The 21,368-nt window shown below is 44.7% G+C and overlaps 1 protein-coding gene and 1 long non-coding RNA gene across 3 annotated transcripts in view; one reads left to right on the forward strand and one right to left on the reverse strand.

The window, feature by feature from the left end:
• Positions 1 to 21,368, reverse strand: part of LOC140711843 (uncharacterized) — a 480,768-nt gene that overhangs the window by 297,915 nt on the left and 161,485 nt on the right. The gene's annotated exons all lie outside the window — the stretch shown is intronic.
• LOC140711967 (pregnancy-specific beta-1-glycoprotein 2-like) lies at positions 5,496 to 19,514 on the forward strand. 2 transcript variants are annotated; one of them, XM_073017265.1, is made up of 4 exons: positions 5,496 to 5,820; positions 7,036 to 7,395; positions 12,786 to 12,791; positions 19,210 to 19,514. In XM_073017265.1, exons 1-4 carry the CDS (start codon positions 5,757 to 5,759, stop codon positions 19,500 to 19,502), a joined length of 723 nt encoding a protein of 240 aa, XP_072873366.1. In that variant the 5' UTR covers positions 5,496 to 5,756; the 3' UTR covers positions 19,503 to 19,514. The 2 variants fall into 2 exon arrangements, with proteins under 2 accessions (XP_072873366.1, XP_072873365.1); XM_073017264.1 differs by lacking the exon at positions 12,786 to 12,791 and adding an exon at positions 15,682 to 15,960.

A 21,368-nucleotide genomic window follows, 5' to 3' on the forward strand; every position in this document is an offset into this window, starting at 1 on the left:
TCCATTTCAACATGTGCTGGGTCCAGGTGGTGGCTTCTGCCCATGGTTTTGCAAAAAAAAAAAAAAAAAAAACACAAAACAAACAAACAAGCAAAAACAATGAAAAAGACTTTCAAAATTGCTTTGCCTGAATCCTCCTTAGACTGACCTTCACCTGCAGCACCATGATCATATCAGCAGAATTTGGACACTTTTTCTGGTAATCAGATGCTTTCCATCTCTCATTAGGAAATGTGACTCTCTCCACCCTGCATAAAGATTTCCCAGTAGAAATCAACACAGAGATACTGCCTGTGTGTTCCCAAAGGAAATGGATTCTATAAGAACATGTGAAAGCTTCAATTATAGAAAAGACCACGTAAAACATACATTATGTAGATGATTCTCACCATTCCTTTAAGAGATACTTTGTAAAACATAACATTAATAATTATTCAAAAGAATAAAGTGTAAATACTGTTTTCTTAAATTAATTTTAATAAGGTGGTTCCTCCCATGTGCCCCGGCTGGGACTCTGAACAAAATTCTCCATCTTCAGGCGCAGTGCCTGAGAGGATGACATGGACTTAGGCCTGATATGCAGCCATTTCTGTCCACTCTTCCCCTGCTGCAAGACAGTGCCAGCCCAGGGCCTAAATCCTCTGCTGAAGAGCTGAGAGAGAAAATGGAATATCCAAAGCCTCTTACCTTTTTTCAGTCTACTTGAATGGGTACCAGTGCAGTCCATTTGCCCGTGTGGACACCCACCTGCTGGTCTTTGGCTTTTAAGAGTCAGACCTCACTGGCTTCTCTGGGTCTCAGCTGCTTTCACTCTGCTGAGCCCTGCTCTTTCCCATAGGGTTCACTCCCCTTACAGGCATGTCCTCCAGCTCCAGCTGACAGGTCAGCTAACCCAGAACCAAGAGAATCAACAAAGATTTCAATATCTAGTGTGTCCAGCAGAGATCTAAACTGCACAAAAAAATAAGGAAGTAGAGAGGCACACAGTTCCCCTGACAACATTATGTCCCCAAACAATGTCTTCTGTGCCCCTCATTAAGGAGCTCACTGTCTCTCACCACAGAGGCAAGTGGCTCCAGGGTCTCTCAATTCCTCAACGGGAAGCAACACACATTTTAACCCAGTACCCTCAGCAAAGAAGCGGTGATAATTTACCTACTTGTGATAAAGTTCCTGAAAAGATCCCGAGACTGCAAAATTCCCCTCCAAAATACGACAGAAAAAGCTTTCCAATTGCAAAACATTGGCCTCCTTGCTGTTAAAAAAAGTACTCCTGAAAGAGCCAAAACAACTTTGCCAAAATAAATTGCAGAACTTGAACTTTCTTATTTGAAATCTCACAAAACATTACAAGTACTAAAAACAGAAACTGCTGGCATAAGAATACAAATAGGGACCAAAGGGATAGAATTGAGAGTCTAGAAATAAACCCTCACCTTTATCGTTCATTTCTCTTGAATAAGGGTGTCAAGATAATTTAATGGAGGAACAATCATCCTCTCAAATAATGGTGCAGAAACAACTAGATAACCACATGCAAAACAATAAACTTAGAGAACTATACTTCCAACCATATCAAACAATTATCTAAAAATGGATGAGTGAGTTAACTGTAAGATCTATCATTACAAAAACTCTTAGAAAAAGGCATGGGGGTAAAAGTTAAAGTTAATGACCTCAAATGTACAATGGATTCTCAGGTATGACCCAATTGCATGAGAAAGAAAAAGGAAAAATAGATAAATTGGGCTAAAGATGCAAGCCTTTTGTGCATCAAAGGATATTATCAAGAAAATAAAAAGACCAAACAGAATGAGACATAACAGTTGTAAATCACAGAGACAATGGTTTCATGCCCAGAATATATAAAGAACTGATACAACTCAATAACAAAGAGACAAACCACCCAATTTATATAAATGGGCAAAGGACGCAAATAGACATTTCTTCAAAGAATATATGCAAATCATCAAGAGGGACATGAAAAGAAACTCAACATCATTAGTCATTAGGAAAATACAAAGTTAAAGCCACAATGGGATCCCACACTAAACCTACAAATATGGCTACCATTCTTTTCAAATGTTAAATAACAAGTGAAAGCCTTATGTAGAATTTGGAATCCTCATACATTGCTGGTGAGATTATAAAACTGTGCAGCCACTAGGAGAAATAGTTGTGCTGTTCCTCAAGAAGCTAACCATAGAATTCTTATATGAAACAGCATCCATTCCTAGGTATATACCCAAAGAATTGAATCCAGGGACTGAAACAGGTACTCGCATGGGAATGTTGATTGTAGCATTACTCACAAAAGAGAAAATATGAAAACAATCCAAGTGTTCATCAGCACATGAATAAACAAATGTGGTCACACATACAACAGAATGTTAAACTGCTATAAAGAGGAATGAAGCTCTGACATCCGCTGGAAGATGCATGGACTTTGGAAACATTTATGCTAAGTGAAATATGTCAGAAACTAAATAACATATACATATAATTCCATTTATATGAAACATCAAGGACAGGCAAATTCACAGAGACAGAGAAGAGATGATCAAGGTCTAGGGTGGAAAATACAGGGAGTTATTATAGTTTCAAAGATACAAAATTTCAGTTTAAAATGATAAAAATTTTCTAGGAAAAATAGTGGTGATGGTAACTTAACATTGTGTATGTGGTTAATTGCATTTGATTGCACATTTTAAAGTGGTTAAGAAAGCACATTATTCACAGAACTGTGCAAAATCGATTTCTATTATTTAATTGACCCAGGCTAAGGTGTTTGTTATGGCAGCTGAAGTCCATGAATACATCATCTGACCCAGTGTTTTCCATGAAACATATGACTTTTTCAGTCAAGTTAGCTGGAAGCTCCTGTCCCCAGAAGAACTGCAGGTCCCAAAACAAGAGCTCCAGCAGGGGTTCAACCAGTACAGGTCCCACAGGGCAGCCTCGATGTCAGGCCCTGGATGGCATGTGAGGCTATAATGATAGAACCACAATGTGAAAGTGTAAGTGTTTTTACTACTTACAGACACTGGGGAGCACTCGGCACACCTGGAGACCACAGATACAGAGGTCAGTGAGCCCAGGCAGGGAGGAGAGACGAGACCGGTAAGCCAATGTCTTTAGTAAGTCCAGGTGTTGTCTGACAGGTTTCCAGCAGGGAGCTTTAATGGATGTGTTTAAGGTAAGCAGCAAACACTGGGACCAGGAGATCATGCTGTGATTGAGAAGTGGTCACTTTAAATGTAAGGGCAAATGTCAGAATATCAGTTTAAAGAAAGTAGATGGAGAGAGAGGAGCCCAGCACACCAAGCAGGAGAGATGCCTCTTAGATTTTATCGCTGGCCACCAACTGCAGCCACTTGAACCAGATACAGTATTGAAAAGTGCCATGGTGAGCAAGGCCTGCCTCTGATGTGAGGCAAATAAATTTACACCATAAAAAAGGAATGCCAAGGCAACATGACACTATGAGCATTCATGACATCCAGGGACACCAGCGGGTGTGGTACTGTGCCCTGGAGTCAGAATCCTGGGTTCTGGTCCCTGGGAGTGAGAAAATGAAAATGACTTGTCCCTGCTCCCCTGACATTGATCCTCCCACCCTGCTGCTCCGTCTTCTGTTCCCAAGCCCATGTGCAGTGGTCAGCCCCAGACATCACTGCCCCCAGGGTATACACAGTGTCGCCTACTGCACACACACACAAACTCACCGAAGGTGACAAAAATCTGCGTTCGGGACATCCGATCGTGAAAGAGGGAGCACAGTGAACGTAGAGCCACAGAGACTGGGACTCAGGGCTGGAAGGTGATGGAGCTGTAACATAGCATATGTGTGACCTCGTTTGAAACTTGCAGATCCTTGCGGAATAAAACAGGTAGCCTGGCCTGGGTCTTCGGCTACCCACACTTCCCTTCCAGTCCACCAGAGGGCGGCAGAGTCCCTCCAGCCTGGAGCCTTCCCAGGGGATGCAGATCACCCTCAGCAGAACCCATAGCCAAACAGGGTCCACCCTCACCAGGGTCACCTCGGCCGAAGTCCTCAACGTCCTCCATGCTCCCCACACGGACTCTGTCAGCTCCTCCCTGACCTGGTGGCCGCCAACCTAACACCATTCCCTCTGCAGGCAGCTCCTGCCCCACACACCTTCTCCTTCCCTGGGCTCAGTTAAAAAGACATCTCCCAGGGCAGCGCTGGTGCAGGGGACACCACACTGTGCGCCTTCCCCTTGTGACCTCCCTCCATCCTCATCAACTCTTTCTGTCACTGCTCCCTAAATGCCCACCTCTGCTCCATGTGTCCTGTTCTGTGGGGCATACTAGGCCAAGTCTAGTGCTGACACAGAACAGCGGCTGCCTGAGGGCCCACAGCCTCCCCGGGAATCGGTCAGGCACCCTGTGACCTGCTTGCCCGCTGCACCTCGTGGGGCCCAGAGTGCATGTGATGGTCACACACAGGCACCACATAGGATGTGGCCACCTACCCCCGGCTGTCCCTTGGGAAGCAGACCTCTCCTGTGTCCCTGCCGGTAGAAGGGGGTATTATTGCTCTTGGCTCCGAGAACACAACTCACCCCCACCCGCCTTCTCAGCTGTGAGCGAGGTCCCTCCAGAGAGGCTCTCTGGTGACTGCCTGTTCCTCCTCTACAGAGAGCATCTTGGCCAGGTGAAAATCCTCAGGACAGACCCCTGGGTATGTCAGCACATGGAGGGCTGAGCCCATCACGACCACGGAGTAAGTCGGGATGAATCTCTCCAGCTCTGAACTCCTGCTCTGTCCCAGGCTCCCCTTCCTGTATCTCAGGGAGCCATGTTCCACGAGGTTCCTTGGTAACTTCCCACTTCCTCCTGCACCACCACGGGGAAGGTGTGGTGACCACAGGACGATCAGACGGCCAGGGAAGAGAGGACACCAAAGATGGTCAGGAAGAGATGAGAAACCCATCCACCAGTCCCAAGGGAGCAATAGAGTGACTGAGAACTGTCCCTTTGACTATGGGAATCACAGCCCCCACTGAGCAACCAGCACATGCCTCTCCTCCCAGGAGGCATGAGAGATTCACCCTGCACACCTCCAGGAAGGACAGTTTCCTCTGGGACACCCAGGTCCTGAATGTCCATCCTTGGAAGTTGCAGCCAAGCTAGACACAATTAGAGAAAGGAAGGGTCCCTGTCACCAGGCAACACACAGCTCACCCACAGCACAATGTGGTGTCCCTATAACAGGGACCTGATGCAGCTCTAGCCTCCTGCACTGAAGGGGAGAGCCAGATGGGGATGAAAGAGGTCAAGGGGTGTGAATATACACCCCGACTCAGAGCCACTGGGTCAGTAGGAGGCTGAGGCCCAGAACTGTGCTTGCCCAACCTACAGGGTATGTGTGTGACTCTGTGTGTCTGTGCGCATCTCTTTTTTGTGTATGTTTGTTGTTTTGCACAGTGTGTACCGAAGTTTGGTGACAAAAATCACTGATGAGAAATGTAGAGGCCTCCACAATTCCCAGGGACTTGACACACAGACAAAAGGAAAAAGAGAAGGAGGGACAAAGAGGCAGTACTGAGAGGGGAGGGGATAGAGAAGTGTCCTGGGCTCAGACCCCGCCCATAAGCCTGAGAAGTGCTCCTGCCCCGGGGAAGAGGCTCAGCACAGAAGGAGGAAGGACAGCACAGCTGACAGCTGTGCTCGGAAACATTTTGGATCCCAGGCTCATCTCCACAGAGGAGAACACACAGGCAGAAGAGGCCATGGGGCCCCTCTCAGTGCCTCCCTACACACTGCATATCACCTGGAAGGAACTTCTACTCACAGGTGAGGAGAGAACTTCCTGGGAGAGTACAGGAGGAGGAAGCAGAATGATTGGATGGGGTCTCCTGGAGGGGATGGGGTTCTAAAAAATAAAATAAGCCAGCACTTTGGGAGGCTGAGGTGGATGGATCATGAGGTCAAGAGTTCAAGACCAGTCTGATCAACACAGTGAAGCCCCGTCTCTACTAAAAACAGAAAAATTTAACCAGGTGTGGTGGTGTCCTCCTGTAATCCTAGCTACTCAGGAGGCTGAGGCAGGAGAATTGTATGAATCTGGGAGGCAGAGGTTGCAGTGAGCCGAGATGGCACCACTGCATGCCAGGCTGGGAGACAGTATGAGACTCCATCTCAAAAAGAAAAGAAAACAAATAAGTAAAGGAAAGAAGGCTCTGTTGGAGCCTGGATTGGGGAAAATATACCAGAGAGGGACAGGGTCACAACAGGAAAATCACATTGAACTGGAATTGGTAATAGGTAGGAAAATCTCAAGTGTTCTGTTCTCCTGGTTTAGCATCACTGGCCACCATATTTTGAAAAATGATAATAATAACTATTATCAGATGACACTTCAGATGAAAATATAAGCAGGACATGAAACATTGTCCTCAACAAAAAACCACAACAATTGGGGAAAGAAAAAAATATATCTCTGGCTTGGAGGTCCCTGGGAACCCTCACATCTGCAGGAGTCTGCAGCCTGTCGCAGGCACTGGGGTGCAACCAAGATCACAAACGTCTCTGTCCTCACGGAGCTCACGCTCTCATGGGCAGGAAGACAGACATGCAAAGAGATCTGGAATGTGAGGTCAGGTGTTGACAAGAGCTCCGGAGGGAGCAGAGCAGGGAAAGGTCAGAAATGGAAGATCCAGGGTCTCTGAAGGAGGTGTCATGAAAGAAGTCTGAGGACGCCCTGATGTGAGCAGAACCTGAGGGCAGTGTGGAGGGAGCCATGCAGACCCCTGGGGAAGAGGATTTCAAAGAGAAAAATGCCGAGGTCAGAAGTGTTGAATGAATAGGGGTCATGCTGCTGACCTTGACCCAGTAGGACAGTAGGACAAAAACACACACACACACATACACACAAAAAGGGGTGTGTGTGTTTGTGTGTGTGTGTCTACAAGGCTGATGATTGAAGAGATCTTCTCAGGACCCAGGGCCCCATCTTTTTACCCCAATACATAGGTCTCAATATTGACTGATGCTCTCTCCACCTCCTAGCATCACTTTTAATCTTCTGGAACCCGCCCACCACTGCCCAAGTCACGATTGAAGCACAGCCAACCAAACTTTCTGAGGGGAAGGATGTTCTGCTACTTGTCCACAATTTGCCCCAGAATCTTATTGGCTACAGCTGGTACAAAGGGCAAATAATGGACCTGCACCATTACATCACATCATATGTAATAGACACTGAAATGATTGTATTTGGGCCCGCATACAGTGGACGAGAAACAGTATATTCCAATGCATCCCTGCTGATTCAGAATGTCACCCGGAAGGACACAGGATCCTACACCATACAAATTATAAAGCGAGGTGATAAGTTTAAAAGAATAACTGGACATTACACCTTATACCGTGAGTGATTCCACATGATCCCTGGGTGTTGAGGGGTGGGGGTCACTTCTACTTTGCACACACAGGATGGTCAGGCCTGGACTGTGCCTGTGTCCTTCTCTGCATTATGTCCCATGTTGGGGTTTTGGAATTTAGTGCGGGACACACACAGAGGAGACAAACCTCAACAGATCAGAATTCCTTTCCTGCCTCCAGACCCTGCAGACACTTGCTGCACAAGAAGGACAGTCTCATGGGGGGAGGGGGCGGTGCTCAGCAGGAGGAGGTCAGTCTCAGCCAAGCACTTCATGTCCTCTTCATAAACTTGACCCTGAGAAAGACCCTGGAGAACTGAGTAGGGCTTTGCCTAAGAGGCCCCCTGAGATACTCTCAGAAAAGCTCAGCCCTAGAAACCTCAACCCCAGACCCCTGTCCCTAAATCCTTACTCCAGATAAAGCTGAGGAGCCTGTGCCACAGTTCAGTTGTGGCAGGGCTTACTGGGACCAAGGATTCACCAGGTGTCTGAGGACTGTGTCTCCTGGAGCTGCTCACTACCAGGGCTCAGCCCTCAGAGCCTCATCTGGAGAAGGACAGAGCTTTCTTCACCTGAGACTCAGAGTGGAGAGGACAGAAAGACAAGCTTTGTAGACCATCAGTCAACTGCCTTGTGAGGCTTAGGACACTCCATAGAAACTCTAATGTCCCCAGAAGCAGAAACAGAAGAGAGAAAATGTACCTGGCAGCAGCTTGTCCACAGGGATCTGACCTAAAGGTGCTCTCTCATGGGAGTGAATAATAATAAATGCTGTTTGTGTGAACACCTCCACTGTGCCAAGCATTAGGTCAGGTGACTGTGAAGAATTTACAATGTATTCACAGATAGCATGAAAAGCCACAGTCCATTCGCCATTTAGCTTATTTGACTGAGAGAAAACTGAGGCACAGGAACGCAGAGTCACTGAGCTAGAACCAGGCAAACACAAAAGGCAGATCAGGGTCACATGAGGTCTGTCTGCAGCTACAGGTCCATCCTCTCCTCCACCAGAAGCGAGGAATTACTGGGATCCAAGGGTACCGTAGTCATTTATTGGCTCAAATCCTCTCATCTTTGGCATCCAAACCTCAGAGGAGCGAGAGCAAATGGTCAGCTGATTACTCTGTACTCCAGAACTGAATCACCTGCCTCAACTGTCAGAGTCAGTGCAAAAAATGTCCAGGCCTCCCCCTCAGATCTTAACCCCTATCACTGAACCTGAAATCCTGCTTCCCAAAGTGTCCATGTCACTGGCATACCGGATAAAGGACAGGACCTTGTTTTCTTTCCCCACTCACACCCTGCACCATCACAGGCCCAGTGAGAGACACACACTCAGGTGCTCTCACATAACAAATGAAGGAATTGAATGAAGAAATGAATGATCCATAACCTCTTTAGAGACTGGATCTCAGATGCAGAATCCTAGGAGGTCTAGGTCACACCTTTCCCTTGTCCTTCAGAGGCTGACACCCATCTTTCATCCCCCCACTACGTCTTGCCCCTAAAGACACCCCACCTCATGTAAGTCGAAACCCTTTGGCCACTGGAGGATTTTCAGGGCTCCCTGGTTCTGGACTGTGGAAATGGGGACACCTAGTCCCTGGGGTCTCTGAAGTCACTGTAGCCCCCACTGTTCACTGCCATGCTATCTCTGCCTCTCTCTGCTTCTCTGTGTCCCTCATCTTCCTCCCACTTCATTCTAACTGGCAAGCCCTGCCCCGCACAGCTTCTTCCTCCAACCCTAGGCCTTCCCCAGACACTCCCTCTAACTAGGCTGCCTTCTATTTCCTTCCTGTTAACATTGTGGAATGGTCCACCTCCCAGGTAATAGGAAAGGCATAGAAATGACCTGGAGTTTCCACTCCTGCCAGGCTTCATCTCGAGCCAATGTCCACAAGTCAGTAAGAGAATGAGCTTCCACTGTATCCCCATCCAGGGCTCTTTCCTGTTGTGAGGCTGATCTGTGCACAAGACCGTGGGACAGGGATAGGCAGCTCCTCCATCCATTCTTATAATTCCCAGACATGTTCTTCTGGCCTCCTGCACAAACGAAACCAATTTATCCAGATGGTGATTTGCAGTAAAGAAAGATTTTAATGACTCCACGTCTGCCAAATAGGAGGACGGAGGTATATTATTACTCAAATCAGCCTCCCTAGTGGATCAGGGGTTAGGGATTTTTTCTTTTTTTAATTAAAAAAATTTTTTTAAAAATATACTTCAAGTTCTAGGGTACATGTGCACAACGTGCAGGTTTGTTACATATGTATATATTTGCCATGTTAGTGTGCTGCACCCATCAACTCGTCAGCACCCATCAACTTGTCATTTACATCAGGTATAACTGTCATTGCAACCCCACCCCCAACCCCTCCCTATAATAGGCCCCCATGTGTGATGTTCCCCTTCCCGTGTCCAAGTGATCTTATTGTTCAATTCCCACTATGAGTAAGAACACACGGTGTTTGGTTTTCTGTTCTTGCGATAGTTCGCTGAGAATGATGGTTTCCAGCTGCATCCATGTCCCTATAAAGCACACGAACTCATCCTTTTTTATGGCTACATAGTATTCCATGGTGTATATACGCCAAATTTTCTTAATGCAGTCTCTCACTGATGGACATTTGGGTTGATTCCAAGTCTTTGCTATTGTGAATACTTGTGCAATAAGCATACGTGTGCATGTGTCTTTAGAGCAGCATGATTTATAATCCTTTGGGTATATACCCAGTAATGGGATGGCTGAGTCATATGGTATTTCTAGTTCTAGACCCTTGAGGAATCGCCATACTGTTTTCCACAACGGTTGAACTAGTTTACAATCCCACCAACAGTGTAAAAATGTTCCTATTTCTCCACATCCTCTCCAGCACCTGTGGTTTCCTGACTTTTTAATGATTGCCATTCTAACTGGTGAGAGATGGTATCTCATTGTGGTTTTGATTTGCATTTCTCTGATGGCCAGTGATGACGAGCATTTTCTCATGTGTCTGTTGGCTGTATGAATGTCTTCTTTTGAGAAATGTCTGTTCATATCCTTTGCCCACTTTTTGATGGGGTTGTTTGTCTTTTTCTTGTAAATTTGTTTGAGTTCTTTGTAGGTTCTGGATATTAATTCTTTGTCAGATGAGTAGATTGCAAAAATTGTTTCCCATTTTGTAGGTTACCTGTTCACTCTGATGATAGTTTCTCTTGCTGTGCAGAAGCTCTTTAGTGTAATTAGATCCCATTTGTCAATTTTGGCTTTTGTTGCCTTTGCTTTTGGTGTTTTAGACATGAAGCCTTAGCCCATGCCTATGTCCTGAATGGTATTACCTAGGTTTTCTTCTAGGGTTTTTATGGTATTAGGTCTAACATTTAAGTCTCTAATCCATCTTGAATTAATTTTTGTATAAGGAGTAAGGAAAGGATTTAGTTTCAGCTTTCTTCTTATGGCTAGCCAATTATCCCAGCACCATTTATTAAATAGGGAATCCTTTCCCCATTTCTTGTTTGTGTCAGGTTTGTCAAAGTTCAGATGGCTGTAGATCTGTGGTAGTATTTCTGAGGGATCTGTTCTGTTCCAATCTCTATATCTCTGTTTTGGTACCAGTACCATGATGTTTTGGTTACTGTAGCCATGTAGTGTAGTTTGAAGTCAGGTATCGTGATGCCTCCAGCTTTGTTCTTTTGACTTAGGATTGTCTTGGCAGTGCAGGCTCTTTTTTGGTTCCATATGAACTTTAAAGTAGATTTTCCAATTCTGTGAAGAAACTCATTGGTAGCTTGATGGGGATGGCATTGAATCTATAAATGACCTTGGACAGTATGGCCATTTTCACGATGTTGATTCTTCCTATCCAGGAGCATAGTATGTTCTTCCATTTGTTTGTGTCCTCTTTTATTTCACTGAGCAGTGGTTTTTAGTTCTCCTTGAAGAGGTCCTTTACACCCCTTGCAAGTTGGATTCCTAGGTATTTTATTCTCTTTGAAGCAATTGTGAATGGAAGTTCATTCCTGATTTGGCTCTCTGTTTGTCTGTTACTGGTGTATAAGAATGCTTGTGATTTTTGCACATTAATTTTGTGTCCAGAGACTTTGCTGAAGTTACTTATCAGCTTAAGGAAGTTTTGGGCTGAGACAATGGGGTTTTCTAAATATACAATCATGTCATCTACAAACAGGGACAATTTGACTTCTTCCTTTCCTAACTGGATACCCTTGATTTCTTTCTCTTGCCTGATTGCCCTAGCCAGAACTTCCAACACTATGTTGAATAGGAGTGGTGAGACAGGGCATCCATGTCTTGTGCCAGTTTTCAAAGGGAATGCTTCCAGTTTTTGCCCATTCAGTATGATATTGGTTGTGGGTTTGTTACAAATAGCTCTTATTATTTTGAGATATGTTCAATCAATATAGAATTTATTGAAAGTTTTTAGCATGAAGAACTTTTGAATTTTGTCCAAGGCCTTATCTTCATCTATCGAGATAGTCATGTGATTTTTGTCTTTGATTCTGTTTATATCCTGGATTACGTTTATTGATTTGTGTAGGTTGAACCAGCCTTGCATCCCAGGGATGAAGCCCACTTGATCATGGTGGATAAGCTTTTGGATGTGCTGCTAGATTCAGTTTGTCAGTATTTTATTGAGGATTTTGGCATCGATGTTCATCAGGGATATTGGTCTAAAATTCTCTTTTTTTGTTGTGTCTCTGCCAGGCTTTGGAGTCAGGATGATGCTGGCCTCATAAAATGAGTCAGGGAGGATTCCCTCTTTCTATTGATTGGAATAGTTTCAGAAGGAATGGTATCAGCTGTCAACATTAGACAGAGATATTCAAGCATAGTTTCAGAGGCACAGGACTAAAAAATCGGTACTGCTGATTGTTTGGGGATGGAATCACGGGGGCAGAGGGAAATGATCTGTTTGTACTTGAATCTGACTCTAAGTGGGGACCACGTGACTGGCTAAGCCATTAGTGATGGGTATGGATGAGATCAGCGGCTTGCCAGAATGCAAAGAATGAGAAACTCCTCAGAAGACCAATCTCAGGTTCTACAATAGTGATGTTATCTATGAAAGCAATTGATTACGAATTTTGTAAACTCTGGGCGAATGATATTTGAACAGTAAGGGATTATAGAAACTGTGCCTACATTTTAGCAGAATTCACTGCTCTCCTATAATCTTAGTCTCACGGTCTTTCACCAGTTTTGCAAAGGCAATCCCTGAGCAAAATAAGGGTATTAGTGTTATCGAGGAACTATTATCATTGTTTCTTCAAAGTTAAACTATAAAGTAAATTCCTTCCATGGTTAGCCTGGCCTATGTCCAGGAATGAGTGAGGACAGCCAGCCTGAGACTAGATGCCAGATGGAGTCAGCCATGCTAGTTTACTGTCACTGTTGTAATCTTTGCACTGACTCTCCAGGGTGTCAGAGGCTGGACTGGCTTGTAGTCTCCAAAGCCCATGGGCTGATTTCACCCATTTCCCTCGTGACTTCATCCTCAACCTACTATGGAGCTCACATTCTCCAGTCACTTCCTAGAGACTTCTGGTTTCCTGTCAGGCATATAACAAGCTTGAAATTTGTCACTCGGTTCTAACAGTAAGTAAACAGTTGAACAAACTCAAAAGTCCACAACTAGTTAAAATACCTCAGAGATGGCCAGGCATAGAGGCTCACGTCTGTAATCCCAACACTTTGGGAGGCCAAGGCGGGCGGATCACGTGGTCAGGAGATCGAGACCTTCCTGACGAACACGGTGAAACCCCATCTCTACTAAAAATACAAACAAATGAGCTGGGCGTGCTGGCGGGTGCCTGTAGTCCCAGCTACACGCGAGGCTGTGGCAGGAGAATGGCATGAACCCGGGAAGCAGAGCTTGCCGTGAGCCAAGATCGTGCCACTGCACTCCAGCCTGGGCAATAGAGCGAGACTCCATCTCAGAAAAAAAAAATGCTGTTAGAGAAATGAAGAATGTTTTTGATACTTACTGGTAGATTGCACACAGCTGAGGAAAGAATCCCTAGCTTGAGGATGTGTCAATAGAAACTTCCAAAAATGAAACAGGAATGTTCAAAAAGAGTAGGGGGAAAAAATGGAGCAATATATTCAACTTCATATTTATCATTTTGTATTGACAATAGCAATTTTTAAATTTTGTAGTTATGGGACAACTACCAAGGCTGTACCATTCACATAATGGGAATACTGCTGGGTTCGGGGACCTTTTGGAGGTGGCCAGGGGGTGCTATCTGATGGTTTTCCTGCCTGGGCCACATTCCATTGTTTCTTCATGATGATGCCATTTTCATAAGTTGGGATTCTTCGTGTGGGGGACAAATGACCCAATGGCATCTCACTTAGACTCTTCTTAATTCACACAAACTTAAACTCTAGTTGTATTTCCTGAGGTTGAGAGAAAATGAAAACAGCACTTCACATACCTGTTCTGGGCTCCTCCCCATTTTTCCTAACTCTGCACAGAAATTAGAAACAGGGAGTTCTTTCTATATTTACTAACATAACACACATCACTTCTTTTAATTCAGCATCATTCCTCCCTTTATGTAATTGACACACTGACAAGTTCTGTCCTTTCAACGGGTCTCTTTCTACTTAAGAACTTGCTAATTTCAAATCACCTTTGGCATCTTTCTTTGAGCATAATGTGATCCTGCTGGAATTCACCCCACACCTAAACCTTAATTGGGTATCAAGAGAAATACTACTACCGGCAATTGATCTTAGATGTTTGGACCATCAGTAAAAATTTCCACTGATGAGAACATTTTAATGTTTCCTTCAAATTTTGTTTTGTTTTGTTTTGTTACTAGAGTCACATCATAACATAAGGACTAAAATCCCGACAACTTTTTATGGGAAAATTACAATATTACAAATTGAGCATCCCAAATCCAGAAATCCAAAATCTGAAATGCACCAAAATCCAACACTTCTGACCACTGATATGGTGCTAAAAAGAAGTGCTCACAGGAGCATTTTGGATTTAAAATTTTTCAGATGTGGGATGCTAACCCAGTACATCTACTGCAAATATTCCAAAATTAAAAATGTTGGAACTCTAAAACACCTGGTTTTAAGTTTTCTGCATAAGGAACACTTTATCTGTATGAACTATAGGTATGAAGATCTACAGGAGATCTCTGGAACCTCCTCATCCTGCATAACTGAAAGCGCACACCCATGGAACAATGCCCTATTCCCCTCACCCCAGCTCCTGGAAGCTACTATTCTACTTTCTGATTCACTGGAATCCACTGAGATGAGGTACATAGAGTAGTCAAACTCACAGAATCAGAGAGTAGAATGTCTACTGAGAGAAAGTATCTGCAAGACTTCTTCCCAAATATTGGTCTAAGAGCCACCAAACACATATGGTCCATGAGGGCCAGGCTTCCATCATCGGTTCATGCTCGTGCTTTCCACTAGTCAGTTGTGCATTTGCAAACATCCACATGTATTTCTAGAAAGATCCACATGGTCCTCACCTGCCCTCTACAGGGGGAAGGGAACATCGTGGACACAGGACATCATCCACAGAAAAACATGGTCTCGGTCCAAAGCTATCAGCTCTTGCCTGTCCCCTTCACTCTTTGTAGGTCATTCCTTGGACTCTGCTCTATCTTTAGAGGTCACTGGCTCAAGTCAGTCACTATGAGACAGCTGGGAAAACTCCCCCACCTTGTTGCTCCACTCCCTGATGACTGAATTGACCTCCAGGCTTGACTCTGGTCTCCCCTGTGTTATTTCCGCTGAAGTACCCAGTCCCAGTCCAGTTTTCCCACTACCCAAAGGGCTTACGGACAATGGGAAGTTCCATCATCCGTCTCTAGGATGCCCTTGGAAAGGGAAGCTGCAGAGAAAACCTACCTTGGGAGCAAAGTAAGACTGAAACTAAGAAGATTCTAGCACTGCATGCTCCAGGTGAGGATCACAAGGTGGGCCAGGCAGGCAGTTGGAGAGGGAGGGACACAGAGAGGCACCAGGGGCTCTGACTGCTGAACCCATGTTTTTCCATGATGCAAAGATGCTGCTCAATTCACACTTGAGAAAGTCTGTGCTTCTCCCACATACAGAGGGCAGCCTCACAATCTCTGAGCCCTCAGATTGCCATGCATCTGTCTTGTAACACACATACCTGCCATGGGGTTTTAAGGACTTGGGTGGGCTGAAGTGGGAAAGGCCATCTCTGATTGAAAAATGTCTTTGGAGGAATCAAAGGTACCACATAGGACAATCTTCTCTCTGTTATCTGCACAGTGGAGACTCCCAAGCCCTACATCTCCAGCAGCAACTTAAACCCCAGGGAGGGCATGGAGACTGTGATCTTTTCCTGTGATCCTGACACTCAGGATGTAAGCTACCTGTGGTGGATAAATGGTCAGAGACTCCCTATCAGTCCCAGGTTGCAGCTGTCCGAAAACAACAGGACCCTCAGTCTATTTGGTGTCACAAAGGATACTGCAGGACCTTATGAATGTGAAATGAAGAACCCAAGGAGTTCCAGCCGCAGTGACCCAGTCACCTTGAATCTCCTCTGTGAGTATCTTCTGTTCCTCTGTGAGCCAGGCTGCCATCCCAAATACACATGGCCAGAGGCCAGGCCTCCCAGTCCCTCTCAGGTGCAAGTACAGAGACCCTTATCCCTGGATATCAAAGCTGGCCATAAGTCCTAAGAGTAGGCTTAGGCTTGATCAACAATGGGAGAGAAGAGGCTGCTCCTGTCATGGGAGACTCAGGGTCCACAGTTTATGATGGCAGAAGTAGGTGAATGTCTCAGGCTCCTGATCAGTGAACACAGCAGGGATTTGGCTGGGACTTCAGTGTTGTGACTTAGCTCACAGGGTCACTGTGGCCCTTCCACAGACCAGGATTTTCCCTTCCCTCTGACAACATCAGCTGTGACTTTATTTTCTTTGCTCCAGATATCCTGGATGCCCCCACCATTTCTTCTTCATATACCTATTACCATCCAGGGGAAGTCCCCAAGCTCTCCTGCCTCACAGACTCTCACTCACTGGCAGAGCATTCTTAGCTGATTGATAGGAAGTTCCAGCAATCAGCACAAGTGTTTTTTACTCTCCAAATCACTAAAACATATAGAGGGGTCTATGTCTGTTTCATGCATAACTCAGTCACTGGTGGAACAAATCTCATAATCAAGAGGATCATAGTCCCTGGTAAGTGGATCCCTGGAGCACTGGCAATATGTTTTCCAGTGAAGTCTATCTGGCTATCAGGGAAGAGCCACCTGCCCTCTGCTAAGGGAGAGGGAAAATAAAAAACCCAGGACAGGGAATATGTTTCTGCTCGAAAACCACCAGCTTTTGCCTGTCCCCTTCACTCTTTCTAGATCATTCTTTAGACTATACAGTAACAATGAACAATGTGAAGGGAAATTCAGAAAAGAATTTCCATTGTCATTAACATCAAAAAGGAATAAAATATTTTGGAATAAGTTTAACCAAAAAGGTCTAAGGGTTATACCCTGAAAACTACAAATCTTTACTGAATGAAATTAAAGACGACATCAATATGTGCGAGGACATTTCATTTTCATGGACTGGAAAATTCAATATTGTTAGGATGACAATACTACCCAAAGTGAGCTGCAGATTCAACACAACCCCTGCCAGAATCCCAGAAACATTTTTTTTTGCAGAATTACAAAAATCTGTCCTAAATCTGACCTGACAGGCTCTTACTGATGACTGCCACAACAGAGACACTGAGAAAAAGATGCAAACATGGAAAGGTGGAAAGTGTTCATGACATAGAAAATAGCAATCATTATTTCTCACATCCCAAAGCCTTCAAAAACATACAAGTGCAGCATGGCCAGTGTGGAATTGACCAAAAACTAATCACCAAGCTAGAAACGTGGTGAGAAAAAAAAGGGGCAAGAATGTATTTAGCCTATCACCTCCCACTTTTGCTGACTAATGTGATGCTGAAAAGAAATACTCACTGGAGCATTTTAGATTTTGAATCTTTGAGATTTGGGATGCTAAACCAGAAAGTATGTGACGAATATTTCAAATCAAAAAATGTCAGAAATCCAAAACACTTTTTGTCCTAAGTCTTATGCATAAGAAACACTCAATCTGTGTGAACTATAGGCATCGAGCTGTACAGCAGATCTCTAGAACCTCCCCGTCTTGCATAACTGAAACTGCACACCCGTGAACAACTTCTGATTCTCCCCACTCCCAGCTCTTGGCAACCATCAGTCTCTTCTCAGATTCACTCTGGAATCCACTTACATGATGTCCCTAGAGTAGTCAAACCCATGGAATCGGAGAGTAGAGGGTCCAATGAAAGAAAATGTTTGCAAAATTTCTCCCCAAATTTGTCTCATATCCATCAAACACGTATGGTCCACGAGGACCAGATTTCCAGCAGTTCATTCCCACCCTTTCCACCAGTCCGTTCTGCATTTGCAAATATCCACATGTATTTCTGGAAAGATCCATTTAGTCCTCACCTGCCCTCTGCAGAAGGAGAGGAAACTTAAAGAACCCAGAACAGGGAACATGGTTCTGCTCCAAAGCCACCAGCTCTTGCCTGTCCCCTTCACTCTTTCTAGATCATTCCTTGCACTCTGCTCTATCTTTGGAGGTCACTGGCTCAAGTAAGTCATCATGAAACACCTGCAGAAAACTGCCCCACCTTGCGCCTCCACGGCTTAATGACTGAACTGACCTCCAGGCTTGACTCTGGTCTCCCCTGTCTTCTTTCTGCTGAAACATCCAGTCCCAGGCCAGGCTGCTCAGTATCTTCAGGGTTTCAGGACAATGGGAAGTCCCATTATTACTCATCTCTAGAATGTCCTTGGAAATGGAAGCCATAGAGAAATCACATCTAGGGGGGCAAAGTAGGATGGAATTTGGAAGGGGCCCAGCAGGTGCACACTCCAGGTAAGGAACCCAAGGTGAGCCAGCCAGTCAACTGATTAGAGAGGGACTGGGAGGTGTATCAGGGACTGTGACTCCCACTGATGTATCTGTCCATGACCCAACACTGCTGCTCAATTTACTCTTGAGAAAGTCTGTGCTTCCCTAAGACAGAGCAGGTGGCCTCACAGTCTTTGAGCCCTTAGATCATCATGCATCTGTCTTGTGACACACACCAGCTATTGACTTTCAAGGACTCGGGTGGGCTGAGAGGTGGGAGATGTTAACTCTGATTGAAGGATGCCTGTGGAGGAATCAAAGGTGCCACACAGGACAATCTTCTCTCTGTTATCCACACAGTCCCAGGTTAAAGCAACCCGGTGATAACAGGATCCTCATTCTAGGCAATGTCACAGAAATGACACAGGCCCCTATGAATGTTAAATATGGGACCAAGTTGGTAGCATCCCCAGTGACCCAGTCACACTGGATGTCCTTTGTATCTTTGGTTTTTGTGTGAACCAGGCCACCCGCTAAAATCCAAATGAACACAGGCCAGGCCTCTCAGACTCTCTCAGGTCCAAGTACAGACACTTTTAATTCTATACACCAGGGCTGGCCATGACTCCCTGCCCTGGAAAATTCTGGGTATGCACAGCCTTAAACAAAAATATAAGGGGAGGAGATGCTCTTGTCATGGGAGACTTGGAGTCTACAGCCTGTGATGGGAGAAACAGGAGAATACCTCAGGCTTTGGCCCAGTGAACACAGGAGCGGTTTGGCTGGGCCTTGAGGGTGTGTCTTGGCTCAGAGGGACATTGTGTCCCTTTAAGAGACCAGGAACATCCCCTTCCTTCAGATGACATCACCTGTGACTTTATTCTCTTTACTCCAGATGGTCCACACATCCCCAGCATTTTGTCTTCATCCCCCTATTACCATTCAGGAGAAAAACTCTACTTGTACTGCTTCGCGGACTCTAACCCACCGGCAGAGTATTCTTGGACGATTAATGGGAAGTTTCTGCAATCAGGACAAGAGCTCTCTATCCGCGAAATTACTACAAAGCATAGCGGAATCTATGGTTGCTCCGCTCGTAACTTAGCCACTGGCAGCGTAAGTTCCGCATTCAAGACGATCCAAGTCTCTGGTAAGTGGATCCCTGCATCACTGGCAACAGGGTTTTAGGTGGAGTCTATCTGGCTTTCAGAGGAGACCCAGGAAAACATTTTATTTTTTTTATTTTTTATTTTTTATTTTTTATTTTTTATTTTATTTTATTTTTTTAAATTTATTTATTATTATTAAACTTCAAGTTGTAGGGTACATGTGCACAATGTGCAGGTTTGCTACATATGTATACTTGTGCCATGTTGGTGTGCTGCACCCATCAACCCGTCATCTACATAAGGTATAACTCCCAATGCAATCCCTCCCCCCTCCCCCCTCCCCATGACAGGCCCCGGTGTGTGATGTTCCCCTTCCCGAGTCCAAGTGATCTCATTGTTCAGTTCCCACCTATGAGTGAGAACATGCGGTGTTTGGTTTTCTGTTCTTGTGATAGTTTGCTAAGAATGATCGTTTCCAGCTGCATCCATGTCCCTACAAAGGACACAAACTCATCCTTTTTTATGGCTGCATAGTATTCCATGGTGTATATGTGCCACATTTTCTTAATCCAATCTGTCACTGATGGACATTTGGGTTGATTCCAAGTCTTTGCTATTGTGAATAGTGCTGCAATAAACATACGTGTGCATGTGTCTTTATAGCAGCATAATTTATAATCCTTTGGGTATATACCTAGTAATGGGATGGCTGGGTCATATGGTAGATCTAGTTCTAGATCCTTGAGGAATCGCCATACTGTTTTCCATAATGGTTGAACTAGTTTACAATCCCACCAACAGTGTAAAAGTGTTCCTATTTCTCCACATCCTCTCCAGCACCTGTTGTTTCCTGACTTTTGAATGATCGCCATTCTAACTGGTGTGAGATGGTATCTCATTGTGGTTTTGATTTGCATTTCTCTGATGGCCAGTGATGATGAGCATTTTTTCATGTGTCTGTTGGCTGTATGAATGTCTTCTTTTGAGAAATGTCTGTTCATATCCTTTGCCCACTTTTTGATTGGGTTGTTTGTTTTTTCTTGTAAATTTGTTTGAGTTCTTTGTAGGTTCTGGATATTAGCCCTTTGTCAGATGAGTAGATTGCAAAAATTTTCTCCCATTCTGTAGGTGGCCTGTTCACTCTGATGGTAGTTTCTTTTGCTGTGCAGAAGCTCTTTAGTTTAATGAGATCCCATTTGTCAATTTTGGCTTTTGCTGCCGTTGCTTTTGGTGTTTTAGACATGAAGTCTTTGCCCATGCCTATGTCCTGAATGGTACTACCTAGGTTTTCCTCTAGGATTTTTATGGTATTAGGTCTAACATTTAAGTCTCTAATCCATCTTGAATTAATTTTCGTATAAGGAGTAAGGAAAGGATCCAGTTTCAGCTTTCTACTTATGGCTAGCCAATTTTCCCAGCACCATTTATTAAATAGGGAATCCTTTCCCCATTTCTTGTTTCTCTCAGGTTTGTCAAAGATCAGATGGCTGTAGATGTGTGGTATGATTTCTGAGGACTCTGTTCTGTTCCATTGGTCTATATCTCTGTTTTGGTACCAGTACCATGCTGTTTTGGTTACTGTAGCCTTGTAGTATAGTTTGAAGTCAGGTAGCGTGATGCCTCCAGCTTTGTTCTTTTGACCTAGGATTGTCTTGGAGATGCGGGCTCTTTTTTGGTTCCATATGAACTTTAAAGCAGTTTTTTCCAATTCTGTGAAGAAGCTCATTGGTAGCTTGATGGGGATGGCATTGAATCTATAAATTACCTTGGGCAGTATGGCCATTTTCACGATATTGATTCTTCCTATCCATGAGCATGGTATGTTCTTCCATTTGTTTGTGTCCTCTTTTATTTCACTGAGCAGTGGTTTGTAGTTCTCCTTGAAGAGGTCCTTTACATCCCTTGTAAGTTGGATTCCTAGGTATTTTATTCTCTTTGAAGCAAT

Source organism: Chlorocebus sabaeus, chromosome 6, assembly GCF_047675955.1.
Source record: "Chlorocebus sabaeus isolate Y175 chromosome 6, mChlSab1.0.hap1, whole genome shotgun sequence".
NCBI lineage: Eukaryota > Metazoa > Chordata > Mammalia > Primates > Cercopithecidae > Chlorocebus > Chlorocebus sabaeus.